This window comes from Ostrinia nubilalis, chromosome 16 (genome assembly GCF_963855985.1).
Source record: "Ostrinia nubilalis chromosome 16, ilOstNubi1.1, whole genome shotgun sequence".
NCBI classification, from domain to species: Eukaryota; Metazoa; Arthropoda; class Insecta; order Lepidoptera; family Crambidae; genus Ostrinia; species Ostrinia nubilalis.
The window spans coordinates 2,017,019-2,030,869 of record NC_087103.1 but is presented as its reverse complement, the minus strand read 5'-3'; the positions used below and the strand labels follow the sequence as shown (position 1 = coordinate 2,030,869).

Here is a 13,851-nt window from a genome sequence, read left to right as displayed (position 1 = left end):
CAAACTTACATATTATTTATAGAAGCAGACATAATGCAAGTTTGTTAAGGCAAACTTACATATAATTTATAGAAGCAGACATAATGCAAGTTTGTTAAGGCAAACTTGCATATACTTTATAGAAACACATTAATGCAAGTTTGTCGCTCGGAAACTAGAAAGTTTGATTTAAACTTGCCTCAAGTTTATATACTTGCCATGGCAAATTTGAAACAAAGCTTCATTTTTGATACATCAAACTTACTGCAAGTCAGATTCAAGTTTAAATTGTTATCTGGGAAATAATAAAATGTCCTGCTCTCATTAGCCTAAAAATAGATTGACTCATAATAGTTTAAGTTTCTGTTTATCTGTTTTATCTTTACGCCTTGCTTATACCACCTTATACTGTGCAAAGTTGTTCATCTCACCCGAATGTTTTTAATTCTACCGTTAGCAATATTTAACGCCAGCGTTAGGTTAAACTCAAACGCACGCATTTCAAAATGTACCTTATGCCTAGGACGATTTTATCATTACCTGGCCGTAACACAGTCTTGTACTAGTACGGAAGGTAAAGGATTTGTGTTTCTGTACCTACCTACATTTTCCTAATAAAATTGTATTGCTTTAAAATTGGTTTTAAGTTAAAGAGATACAGTTAGTTATTTAACTATTTTTCGGTTTGTACAAATTGTAACATTATGCACAATAAACTTATTTGTATGAATTTGTATTTGTATTTGACGCAACCAACGCGCTTTCGGCTCCAAGACTAACTGCGTGTGACTCACTCGACTGCTGCCGACCGCGTGCAGTTAATATCATAACTATCGAACGTACAACTGCATGCAGTTAAATATATCGACCGCGCGCGGTAGCTGCGATGCAGTCCGTGTGATGTCAGCCTTAACGCTAAAAATTAAATAACTAAATAAAGCTAATTCCCCTATATGGATTTCATTCTCACCCATTCTGAGACACCCTGTATACCTACCATACTGGGTGTTACTGTAAAAAATGTATTAAAATCCGTTAGCCTTAGAACCCTTATCACAGGCATAATTAGAGCTAGATGGCGCTGTGTGATATTGTCCAAAGATATCTATTTATACATTAACTTTATTTACAAAAAACAGTTAGATACCAAGTTCACACACTGAGAACATCTTCTAACCTTCTGAACTCAAGTTTTTAGAGTTCCGCGGTCCAGCAAAACTAAACTTGTTGTTTATCACACGCACAGGTAAATGTACTTTTGGCTGTATGATTTCCGCAAGTAGGTAGATCCTAACAATATACGATGTACCTATCTATTTACGTGCAATAAATTAATAAACTATACTCACACACCCTGCGGATGATTTAAGAGGTAACTAAGGGACAAATACTTAAGTGAGCACCAACCAAGCCTCCCCAACCCGTCTGATGAGTATGGACTGTATAGACCAAACCCTACATTTACCTCTGGTCTGATAAATTAAAGAGGGTTGTGCTCCTCCAGTGGATAGTGTACCTACTGGACTACTAAGCAAAAGATAACCGTCATTTTAGTAACTTGTTTTTTACCACTGAATTAATCTTTGACGTTAGATACATTTCTCGACTCACACTTGGCCATTCAACACTTATAAAAGAATTTTCGAATGTTTTCAAGCTGAGAAAAGCCACCGCACTTACTTCACCATGGTTTTAAATTATTTGATTACTTTATTTACAACATGCTTTTATTTTCTCATAATATTGTTCGGTTTATTAGTTTTAATAAAAATATATTTGGTATTAACCCTGCGTACGTGCACGTGCAAATCGAATTTGGACGGTAAAACTGTTGTCATCACCGGTGGGAACACGGGCATAGGCTTTGAGACGGCGAAAATTCTCGCCGAGCGCGGGGCTCGGGTGGTCATCGCGAGCCGCAACGTCTCCAAATCCCAGGCAGCGGTGCAGGCGATCATTGCCGCCACGGGAAACAAGAAAGTAGAGTGCAAGTCACTGGATCTCAGCAAATTTTCCAGCATAAAGCGGTTCGCCGACGACTTCAACGAGAATTACGACCGCTTGGACATTCTGATCAACAACGCCGGCTTCTCGACCTTCGAGCAAGTCAAGACCGAAGACGGCATCGAAAAGGTGATGCAGGTGAACCACGTCGGTCACGTCTATTTGACTAACCTGCTGCTGAACAAGATCGTGAGCTCCAGACCGAGCAGGATAATATTCGTGGCGTCCGGGGCGCACATGTGGCACTGGTTCGATCCGAACGACATGGTGGGCAACAAGCCGGTGAACGTTTGGACCCGGTACAGTAATACGAAGCTGTGTAACGTGTTATCGGCGAAGGCGTTGGCGAAACGCGTTCCCAAGGGAGTGACGGTCAACTCGCTCCACCCCGGGGTGGCGAAAACGGAGATTTACGAAGTGGTTCCGGGGCCTTTGAAGGCTGTATCGCATTTTCTGCTGGGGACGTTCTGCAAGACGCCGGAGCAGTGCGCCCAGACGTCGGTGCACGCGGCCAGCTCCCCAGACCTGGCCGAGGTGTCGGGGCAGTATTTCTATGATTGCGAAATCTCAAAACCCATTAATTGGTCGGTTAACGACGAATTTGCGGAACGAGTCTGGGATAAAACCATCGCGTTAATCGAAGACAGAACTCGGCAATTAGATGCTAATGCTTTAATTCAGTAACTAGTTATTTTAGGTGTATCAATTGGTCAATCGGAAGTTGCAAAGATACTTAATCGGTATGTGATAAATAAGTAGTCTTGTAAGTACGAAAAAAATAAAACCTAAGTAATGTAGGATTTTTATTTCTTTGACCATAACCATGAGCAATAATAATGCTAATTGCCACTAAGTTGGAATTTAAATTATAAACCAATAAATGAAATAAAAATAATAAACCCACGGCTACGCAACGCAACACAATAGGCAGTTATAAATATTGATAGGCTGATTAGAAATCCAACTAACCAAAGAAAATGAGGTTTTAAAACCCACGCACAGATACCTCTGGGCTATATCAATTAAAAGACAAGCAATTTTCAACAACAATCATTTATTAGTCGTTTTAGGGCTCTTGGGGCTCTTCGACCAAGACTTGCCGTTGCCGGCCTCCCGGGGCAAGGACCAGCTCTTGGACCGCGCGCGGGGCACCATAGGGGTGGCGGGCTCGGGCGCGGAGGTTTTAAAAGCACTGATACCTCTGGGCTATATTATCAATTAAAAGATAAGCAGTTTTCAGCAACAATCATTAGTAATTTTTAGGGCTCTTCGACCAAAACAGCCGTTGCCGGCAGTGGCGGCGTAAGGCGTAGGCGACGTGGGCCACCGCCTACGGCCTCGCGGTACAAGGGGCCTCGCGACTCAAAAAAATTTTTGTTTAATATTAATCTAATTTGTATTTTTATGAATAAAAACTTGTCAGTGTTCATTGTTTTTTTATTATTACTTTTTTTATAATTCAGTTCGCCACAGAACAAGGCCTCGCGAAATCTGTCTTGCCCACATCAAATTTAGGTCTTGCCCCGCCACTGGTTGCCGGCCTCCCGCGGCAAGGACCTTGGACCGCTCGCGGGGCACCATAGGGGTGGCAGGCTCGGACGCGTGAAGTTTTAAAAGCACTGATACCTCTGGGCTATATCAATAAAAGACAAGCAATTTTCAACAACAATCATTTATTAGTCGTTTTTAGGGCTCTTCGACCAAGACTTGCCGTTGCCGGCCTCCCGGGGCAAGGACCAGCTTTTCGACCGCGCGCGGGGCACCATAGGGGTGGCGGGCTCCGGCGCGTGAGGTTTTAAAAGCACTGATACCTCTGGGCTATATCAATTAAAAGACAAGCAGTTTTCAACAACAATCATTTATTAGTCATTTTTAGGGCTCTTGGGGCTCTTCGACCAAGACTTGCCGTTGCCGGCCTCCCGGGGCAAGGACCAGCTTTTCGACCGCGCGCGGGGCACCATAGTGGTGGCGGGCTCCGGCGCGTGAGGTTTTAAAAGCACTGATACCTCTGGGCTATAAGAAAGAAATAAGACAAGTTTTCAACAACAATCATTTATTAGTCGTTTTTAGGGCTCTTGGGGCTCTTCGACCAAGACTTGCCGTTGCCGGCCTCCCGGGGCAAGGACCAGCTTTTCGACCGCGCGCGGGGCACCATAGTGGTGGCGGGCTCCGGCGCGTGAGGTTTTAAAAGCACTGATACCTCTGGGCTATAAGAAAGAAATAAGACAAGTTTTCAACAACAATCATTTATTAGTCGTTTTTAGGGCTCTTGGGGCTCTTCGACCAAGACTTGCCGTTGCCGGCCTCCCGGGGCAAGGACCAGCTTTTCGACCGCGCGCGGGGCACCATAGGGGTGGCGGGTTCCGGCGCGGCTGCGGGCGCGGCCTGCGACTTGCTGCGCGAGCGGCGGCGCGATCGCGAGCGAGTGCGGGAGCGGGAGCGGCGGCGGGAGCGGGAGCGGCTGTGATGCGATCTGAAACAATTTCAATTTTGTCTTAGGGCAATAAAACTAAATCTTAGACCCGATCAACCAAACTTTTATCTGAGAATAACTCCTGGCATAACTGGCACATTGACAGTTTCAGTTGGAAATATGTCAAAATGTCGAATAACAAACTATTTATTCTGAGATTAATATTTACTCTTGTCTGGTCCAATCCACCCGTCTTAGGCAGAGTTGCACTACCAAACTTTGACCGTAACTATAACGATAACCGGTGGATTTTGTATTGAGTTTGACAGATTTTTGACGTTTGTTACAGTCAAAGTAAAATGGAGCAACCCAGCCTTAGTGTAATAGCGTTAAACCGCCTACTTGTGCCTATCTTTATTCCTATTCTTATTTCTTTGTTTCTTTTCTGGTCAAGTGTGGTGTACAATACAGTGTGTTCTATCTATCTAAAGGATGATGGGCACAAATGTATGGAAAGTGGTACCCGCTCCAATAGCCATAACCAATATATATTTTAAAAGGCATTTAGATGTAGGAAAATGTCTGCTATGGGGCCAGTTCTAATTCACGTTTTGAAAGCAGTAATTCCACTAAGTATTATAATGAAAGTATAACACAATCATCCATGTATACGAGTATGTATTATGACTACAATCTATTAATATGTATAACTAAAAGAATCATTGAAAAGGAAAGGATTATACCTACGATGAACTACCCAAGCTATTAGCCCTTTATTCGCTTTCATCATCATCATCATGATCATTTTAGCCATAGGACGTCCAGTTGAACATAGGCCTCCCCCAATGATTTCCACAATGGCCGGTTGGTGGCGGCCTGCATCCAGCGCCTTCCCGCTACCTTTATGAGGTCGTCGGTCCATCTTGTGGGTGGACTTATTGGGTCTTGTGGGTTTATTCGCTTTAGCAACTCATAATAAAACCCTTAAGAAGTAATAAAACTTTAACCCCTTTATTAATAAAAGTTACACCCTAGTTGAACTCTGGCTTAAATTGTCATTTGGTATGGAAATGTCATTTTAATCCAAGGTTCTTCCTAGGTGTAACTTTTTATTAATAAGGGGGGTAGTACTTCTTTAAATAAAAATATTTATTTCACAATTATCCCCATCAATATAATTATAGAGTTAAGGAAGTATGCTGGAGCAGTAAACCCTTCCTGCCTAGCATAACCTAAGTACCATACGATGGACACGTATGATACTTCTTCTTCTTCTTCCTCGGTCCCTCACTGATGAGGATCGCGACCACAGATAGTGTTCCTCCACAGACTGCGGTCATAAGCTGTGTGGACCGCACGATGCAAACCCCGCCCACCGTCTTCCTCACCGCGTCCGACCATCTCGTCGGTGCCCTGCCCCGAGCGCGTCCCCCTTCATACTGTATGATACTAAGGCTACACAAAAAGTATCTTTATCTTCGAACGCAAACAGATCTGAGGCTGGTGGCCATAGTAAATGTTGTTCGTCAAGACGACGTCTTACCAAGGTAAGACCTTTCAAATGACACTACAAGCATAACTTTTGGAGCCGGGTACCATTCTGCAAAAAAGTATATATCTTCGTACACAACCAGATCTGAGGCTGGTGGTCATAGTAAAAGTTGTTCATCTTGGTAAGACCTTTCAAACGATACTAGACACATATCTATTGGAGCCGGGTACCATTTTGCCCATTGTCCTTTGACAGTTTTTTACTGTTTCTACTACGCCACTTTTGAGCAAATTAATATATCCTAGGAAAATGTTTCAAACTTCGGACTTTTGATTTGCGCAACTTGTTATGCAAATAATACTACTACTTCAGACAGACAATTCCCGGATGTGTTGTGCATAAGAATAAGTACCTAAGTATGCAGATGGAAAATTGTATTCTGTTTATGCGAGTTAAGTGAGCGCTACTGTATTTGCTCTAGCCAGTTGGCTCCCTCTCTTAGTCACTCACTTCGGATTTGGATCGCAATAGCACTCACTAGGTTCCGGTTCCACCATAGAATAAGGTCGCCTCACTCGCTGGTGGCGCGAACTGGTGAACGCAAAAGCCATTCCCAGCTTTTGTGCCTTTTTCCTGTGTTGCGGATTTCGCCACGCGTGCGGATCTGGTCCGCAATGCGGACTGCTCGCATTTAATTATTTCTTATTATGCGGACTACACGCACGCGTGCCGAAATCCGCATCAAAAGAAAAACGCACATCCACCACTTGAAACGCCTTTTTCCTGTGTTGTGTCTATGCCTTATTTTTATGGTTAATGTTGGCAACACTAAATTTTATATCGCTCTCTTCCTCATCACACTCTCACCAACTCGTACTGGTTTTTGTAAATATTGTGTTTTTATAAATAAAAGTCAAGATTAAAGTACAAAATCTTGTTATTTGTATGTTCCACGAACATAAATGGTGCCGAAACAGTATAAACAAGCTTCGACAATAAACTTCGAGCAACGAAACCAGGCCTTCGCCGGCCGGCAAGAAAAGTAAGCTGATTTCACTACATATTGCTGAACATACACTTGCACAAGAATAAATAAATCGAAGGCCAATCAATACACTATTGTGCCATATTGATTTGCAAGTCGCAGTAGCCAAAAGTGAACAATTTTATTCAACTTTGCAAGAAAATAACCGGCCGCCATTTTGGTTCCCTTTACTTTGCATCGAGAAAAAATATCACCACGCCCTGCCATTTTTCGCCATGACCATGGATAGCGATTCGGCTGAAAAGGAAGTGGACAAGAACGCAAGGAAAGGTATCATAAGAAAAATCGCACAGTGTAAAGCGTCGTTGACAAAGGCAGAAAATTTTATCCGCACATTGGAATCGCCAATCAACAAGGACGTGGTATCTGCGCGGCTACAACAACTGCAGGAGGTGCTGCCAAGGCATGAGCAGCTACTGATCGAATTAAGTACTTTGGACGACACCCTTGATGAAGACTATTTCGGAAACGACGCGTTCGAGGACCGGTATTTGGCGATCGTGGCGAGCCTTCGAGGCCTACTGGCGCCGCAGCCGCCGTCGCCGGCTCCAGCATCGGGCGCGCAGCAGTCTACAGACGCGTGCGCTACCAGTGTGAGGCTGCCAGAAATAGGCATTCCTGCGTTTGACGGCAAGGACTACACAAAATACCACTCGTTCATCGAACTCTTTAGTGCAGTGATAGATAATAATTCTAAATTAGCCGCAATTCAAAAGCTTTTCTATCTTAGAAAATACTTAAAAGGTGAGCCATTGTCATTAATCGAAGGATTACCCGTCACCGGGGACTCATATGGAAAAGCTCTTGAATTGTTGAGAAATAGATATGACAATAAGTTTCTTATTATCACTAACCATGTACAAGAGCTGCTAGACTTCAATCCACTAGTAAAGGGAGCGGCTACCAACTTAAGAGAGTTAGTGTCACATGCTCGCCAGCACTTAGGTGCACTGAAAACATTAGGACAACCGACCGACAGCTGGGACATGATAGTTTTACCCATTTTGTTGCGAAAGGTCGACCAGTTTACTTGCAGAGCCTATCATTCGGAGCGTGACACCACAAAGCTGCCCCTACTGGATGACTTCTTCGCTTTTGTGGAGCGGAGAGCTAGCAGCTTCGAGGAGAGCCAAAGAAGTGAAGGTAAGAGCAACAATAATAATAACACTTACAAAACTAAAGTGTCAAACTATGCAAGCAAAACTGCCACACAGTCGTGGTCTTGCAAATATTGTAGTGAGCAAACACATAGATTATTCAAATGTGACAAATTTCTAGCCATCTCACCAGAGGAAAGGCTCAATTTCATTTCACAAAATAATTTATGCAAAATATGTTTCAATTCTCACACAAATAAATGTAAATTTCACTTCAAATGTGAACAGTGCAAGGACAAATCGCATAATACTCTCTTGCACTGCAATGAAAAAGTATCAATGCACAGTAATTCTAATGTTAGCACAATATTGCTGCCCACCATCAAGGCCAAAGTGCTCTGCCGGGATGGCAAATCACACAAAGTAGTCCGGGGACTAGTTGACAGTGGCAGCCAAGTGTCATTTATGACAGCTGACTTAGCAAAAGCATTGCAATTACCGCTAATTGATAGCAATTTAAATATCACAGCCTTGGGGAAACAAAACAAAACAACCTCAAAAGCTGTCAATGCTGAATTTGTGTCACTTCAAAATAATTATAAGTGCCAAGTTAATTGTTCCATAGTGGACCAAATTACAACCAAGCTGCCACAGCAACAAGTAAGCTGGCAAAATATACAGCTGCCAGACTCTGTGGTGCTTGCAGATAGTGACTTTGACACTCCGGGAGACATTTCATTTCTGCTGTCAGCGGACATATTCTTCCAAATATTGCTGCCTCGCAAAATCAAGCTGCAAAATAGTAATTTGTATCTTATTGATACCCAGTTTGGTTCAATATTGTCAGGTGAAGTAAACAATAGTGAGTTTTGTGCATCCAGTCACCATGTCACCTTGCATGCTATATGTGACAACAATGTTGATCACCTCCTACAAAAGTTTTGGGAGACTGAAATGGTCCCTGAAACGAAATTGGAGGTTACAGCAAAGCAGGATGCCTGCGAAGCCGAGTTTAAAAGCTCGGTACAGCTCACCAGCGAGTTTCAGGTGTCCCTCCCGCTCAAAGTCCCCGTAGATCAGCTAGACCTAGGAAATACATTTCCTATAGCATCAAAAACATTAAATGCCATCGAAAAAAGGTTAGCCAAAGATGATCAATTAAATAGAAATTATAATGACTTCATGAATAAATACATAGAAATGGGTCATGCAAAGGTCATCCCACTGTGCCAGTCAAATTTAAAAAATGCATATTTCATGCAACACTTGCCAGTCATAAGGAACGATAAAAAGACCAATAAAGTAAGAGTTGTTTTTAATGGTAACACAAAAGCTAGTTCGCAGCATCAAAGTTTAAATGATGTTTTGCTAAATGGCCCTAAGGTTCAAAAAGATCTCTTTGACATTCTGATTTTATTCAGGTCATTCAAGTATGTAATGTTAACGGATATCAGGCATATGTACAGAGCTATAAAAATTGATCCATCATTTAGGCATCTACAAAATATATTATGGAAAGATGAAAATAATCAAAGAATTATTCTGCAATTACAGACAGTCACCTATGGACTCAAGAGCTCAAGCTACCTGGCCACCAGATGTCTCCAGGAGTTAGCAGACCGGTTTGGGAGCAATATGCCGCTGGCTGCTGAGGTCATCCGGACAGCTATGTACGTTGACGATGCTCTTTTTGGAGCACAGACCATCGATGAAGCTCTTGAGGTAAGAGATCAATTTATAGACCTGCTAGGACGTGCCAATCTGCAGCTGCATAAATGGGCTGCAAATGATGACCAATTACTGGCTGGCATACCAGCTGACAAGCAGCATTTCGAAGAGCATGAGCTCGGTAATGAGGACCTCTCAATGAAAGCTTTAGGGGTCTCATTCAATGTTAGAGATGATGTTTTTAAAGTATCATGTCCTATAAAGCAGGTGCAGTCCTGGAATAAAAGGTCCATTTTGAGTGTCATAGGCTCTTTCTTTGACCCCTTAGGGCTCGCTGGGCCAATAATAGTTCGAGCAAAGGAATTTCTACAAAAAGTGTGGAAGGAGAATCTCGAGTGGGACTCGCCCATACCAATGTCATTGCTTAAGGCCTGGTTAACATTCTATGAACAGCTAGAACAAGTGCCTACAATTTCTGTACAAAGAAACATAAATATAAATAATGCGCAGGTAATACAATTGCTAGGATATTGTGACGCTTCTAGCGTCGCCTACGGCTGCTGCATATATATAAGGGTTATTCAAGGCAGCAAAGTAACCACAACACTTTTGTGTTCAAAGTCTAGAATTGCTCCAGTAAAAAACGCCTTGACTATACCTAAGCTAGAGTTAAATGGTGCAGTGTTGCTAGCCAAACTGTATTGCAAAGTCAAAGCAATCTATGCTAAAATTAACTTCAATGCTGTACATTTATTTTCTGACTCCCAAGTTGTTCTGTGTTGGTTGAAGTCTAGCAGAAATAATATACCGGCTTATGTCAAAAACAGAATAAATTTAATAAATTCAAGTACTACAGAATGTAAATGGTTTCACATAGATGGAGCTTCCAATCCAGCTGATTGCTTGTCTCGAGGCTGCAATCCCCAAGACCTGCCATCGAACACCTTATGGTGGCATGGGCCTCCTCAACTTGACTCACTGGAGTATGAGCCTTCACCATCATTGGCTTCATGCAACCACTTACTTTGCGAGAGGGGACCTGCCGAGAGCGAGCAAGCAGCTTGTTTGGTTGTGACACAAGAACCACAATTGTTTGAAAAATATTCTTCATGGTTCACTATGCAAAGAATTGTAGCTTGGATATTAAGGTTTAAATTCAATTGTTTAAATAAACATAATAAAATTAAAGGAAATTTGACTGTAAAAGAATTGTTAAATGCTCAATACAGGATAATTTCTATAACGCAAGGCTTGTATTTTCCTTCGGAAATATCAAAAATAAAAAATAATTTGCCAATAAAATCTAATTTAAAAGCCTTGGCTCCATTCATAGATGGAAATGGCATAATGAGGGTTGGTGGCCGGTTGCAAAACGCCCCAGTGCCATACACGCAAAAGCATCCGATTATTTTGCCCAATAAGTGTCATGTCACGAATTCAATTATTCAAAATGAACACTGTGTATTAATGCATGCTGGTATCACCCTCGTATTAAGTAGTCTGAAACTTAAGTATTGGATCATTAGCGCCGGTCGCGAAGTAAAGAAAATTATTAACAAGTGCTTAAAATGTTACAGGTTTAAGGCTCAAGCAGCCAGCCAGTTTATGGGATCCCTGCCCTCCGATCGCGTCACCGAGAGCCACCCGTTCGACAAAGTTGGAATCGACTTCTGTGGTCCGTTTCAAGTAAAACAATCGGGCATGCGGAGGGCCGTTGTCACCAAAGGCTACACACTGGTAATTGTTTGCTTCGCCACTAAGGCTGTCCACCTTGAGCTAGTTTCAGACATGACAACTCAAACATTCTTAGCAGCCTTAAAAAGATTCATTGGCAGACGCGGTATTCCCGCCATTATTAATTGCGATAATGCACAAACGTTTAAAGGAGCCGACAACGTGCTCCACGACTTGTATAAATTAGTCAATTCCAAAAAGCATCAATCTCAAGTGAGTGTGGCTGCTGTAGAGAAAGGAATAACCTTTCGCTACATCCCCTCCTACTCCCCCAACCACGGAGGCCTCTGGGAGGCCGCCGTTAAGAGTTTTAAGTTCCATTTCAAAAGAGTGGTGGGGGAGAATAAATTCACGTACGAAGAATTGACCACTATTTTATCCGAAATAGAGGGTATCCTGAATTCCAGGCCCCTCACGCCGCTTTCAAGCGACCCTGCAGACCTAACAGCCCTAACCCCAGGACACTTCCTGACTGGTCGTCCACTCATATGTATCCCTGAGCCGGATCTAACCGATATCCCTCTAAATAGACTAAGATTCTGGAGGCGCTGTACTCAGGTCAAGCAACATTTTTGGAAAGCCTGGTACAGCCAATATTTATCGCAGCTAAATGTTAGAAACAAGTGGAGCAAACAGTTACCAGATGTGGAAGAAGGCAGTTTAGTTTTACTAAAAGGAGACAACGTTCCCCCGCTGCAGTGGCCCATGGCGCGAGTGACGCGGGTGTTTCGGGGAAGCGATGGGAGGGTAAGGGTCGCGGAGCTCAAAACCGCTACTGGTCTAACCCGTAGGTCTATTAATAAAATGTGTATCCTTCCCATAGATTATTAAGTAACAAGCCATTTTAAAACTGTTAAATAATTTTTAACCATAGGTTTTTAAGCAAATGTTAACTTGTAGTTATGACATGCGAATTTTATTAAATATTTATGGCAATTTTGAGTCTGTAAACTGTGATAACTAAGTAGTAATATGTATAGGGTGTTACTTAAACTTAAGAATAAAGATTTAATTAAGATATAACTTCAATTGTATCATGCAAGTCATTACTAATGTAACTTCATGACTATTACTGTAACTGCATAACTATTAACGTAACTGCATAACTATTAATGTAACTGCATAGCTATTTTTGTAACCTTTTGCCCGGGAGAATGTCCACATCCGTAGATGTAAACACGGCTTAATTTCATACTGAATGTGTCTAATGTGTCTATGCCTTATTTTTATGGTTAATGTTGGCAACACTAAATTTTATATCTCTCTTCCTCATCACACTCTCACCAACTCGTACTGGTTTTTGTAAATATTGTGTTTTTATAAATAAAAGTCAAGATTAAAGTACAAAATCTTGTTATTTGTATGTTCCACGAACACCTCACTCGCTGGTGGCGCGAACTGGTGAACGCAAAAGCCATTCCCAGCTTTTGTGCCTTTTTCCTGTGTTGCGGATTTCGCCACGCGTGCGGATCTGGTCCGCAATGCGGACTGCTCGCATTTAATTATTTCTTATTATGCGGACTACACGCACGCGTGCCGAAATCCGCATCAAAAGAAAAACGCACATCCACCACTTGAAACGCTAACTGGAAGCTGCAACTACAATTTATAATGAACATCACTTATGCCCAGAACAGACGGTGAAACGCAACTGCAACGAAACTGCAACTTTCTGATGATTCTGATGAATGAAACTGAAACTAAAAGTATCAAACTGGTCGCATCATGTGTGGTCTCTCAACGGACGCTATGGCAGAAACTTAGATGCAAGCAACTCAAAAGTAACTAGCAGTTGCAGTTTCGTTGCAGTTGCGTTTCACCGTCTGTTCTGGGCCTTACGGTGTCTATTAAAAACCTTACGCGTCATGTAAGTATTTTGAGACATAGCCCAGACGAGGTCAGGGGTCTAGAGGTGTGACAGTGTGTTGAGGTTAGGCAAAAAATGGAAAACTATTGTTATTTAACTTTTTTTTATCAGCTACAAGGAGGAATTGTTGATTATTATTTTAAATTGTGACAGAGTATCAGCAGCAAAACTGAGTTATAAATTAATTACTGTTTACTTGTTCTTATTTCTTCTTAAGTGCTGTATTCTGATAAATGTTTATTTTAGGATGTCAGTGCGTATTTAGTAGGCGGGCGTAATATTCCGCCGTAACTTGGTCCAGACATGTAAGGGAATATGGTAGTTGACAGTTTGACACTACCTGTGTATCTACTGACGAATTTGTATGAGCTGTCAAAACGCAATCTTAATGTTTTTTTTTTATGCATAACAAGGCAGGTATTTGACCACAATCGCACCTGGTGTTAAGTGGGATGTGGGATGCAGTTTAGGATGGTACATATCTGCCCTATAAGTGCCTATTCACACTCGCCTTGAAAAGGCCCGGATTATAGTCTTCGGGAAAGACAGCAG

At 42.1% G+C, this 13,851-nt stretch overlaps 3 protein-coding genes across 6 annotated transcripts; 2 read left to right on the top strand and 1 right to left on the bottom strand.

Annotated features, from left to right (window-relative positions):
- The first annotated feature begins 1,654 nt into the window (after positions 1-1,654).
- Positions 1,655-2,709, top strand: LOC135079082 (retinol dehydrogenase 11-like). Its single transcript, XM_063973691.1, has one exon. It carries the CDS (start codon positions 1,666-1,668, stop codon positions 2,665-2,667), a length of 1,002 nt encoding a protein of 333 aa, XP_063829761.1. The 5' UTR covers positions 1,655-1,665; the 3' UTR covers positions 2,668-2,709.
- Positions 2,710-4,019: 1,310 nt separating this feature from the next.
- On the bottom strand, positions 4,020-6,625 carry LOC135079240 (serine/arginine-rich splicing factor 5-like). The gene is made up of 2 exons (XM_063973834.1): positions 6,399-6,625; positions 4,020-4,456 (listed from the first exon to the last, which is right to left on the bottom strand). Exons 1-2 carry the CDS (start codon positions 6,497-6,499, stop codon positions 4,234-4,236), a joined length of 324 nt encoding a protein of 107 aa, XP_063829904.1. The 5' UTR covers positions 6,500-6,625; the 3' UTR covers positions 4,020-4,233.
- A 929-nt stretch (positions 6,626-7,554) lies between these two features.
- LOC135079234 (uncharacterized) lies at positions 7,555-12,786 on the top strand. 4 transcript variants are annotated; one of them, XM_063973825.1, is made up of 3 exons: positions 7,555-8,076; positions 9,585-9,752; positions 11,276-12,786. In XM_063973825.1, the coding sequence occupies exons 2-3, from the start codon at positions 9,712-9,714 to the stop codon at positions 12,261-12,263; spliced, it is 1,029 nt and encodes a 342-aa protein (XP_063829895.1). In that variant the 5' UTR covers positions 7,555-8,076; positions 9,585-9,711; the 3' UTR covers positions 12,264-12,786. The 4 variants fall into 4 exon arrangements, 2 of the variants coding, with proteins under 2 accessions (XP_063829895.1, XP_063829894.1); XM_063973824.1 differs by having other exon boundaries at positions 7,555-8,892; XR_010258763.1 differs by lacking the exon at positions 11,276-12,786 and having other exon boundaries at positions 7,555-8,690; positions 9,585-9,939.
- Positions 12,787-13,851: the final 1,065 nt, after the last annotated feature.

Excerpts from the sequence above, each read along its gene's own strand:
- LOC135079082 (XM_063973691.1), top strand. The coding sequence starts at position 1,666 with ATGGTTTTAAATTATTTGATTACTTTATTTACAACATGCTTTTATTTT.
- LOC135079240 (XM_063973834.1), bottom strand. The coding sequence starts at position 6,499 with ATGGCTTTTGCGTTCACCAGTTCGCGCCACCAGCGAGTGAGGCGACCT. Across the intron at positions 4,457-6,398 it reads TATTGCGATCCAAATCCGAA|ATCGCATCACAGCCGCTCCC; the intron begins GTGAGTGACTAA and ends AAATTGTTTCAG.
- LOC135079234 (XM_063973825.1), top strand. The coding sequence starts at position 9,712 with ATGCTCTTTTTGGAGCACAGACCATCGATGAAGCTCTTGAG. Across the intron at positions 9,753-11,275 it reads CCATCGATGAAGCTCTTGAG|GTTTAAGGCTCAAGCAGCCA; the intron begins GTAAGAGATCAA and ends AAAATGTTACAG.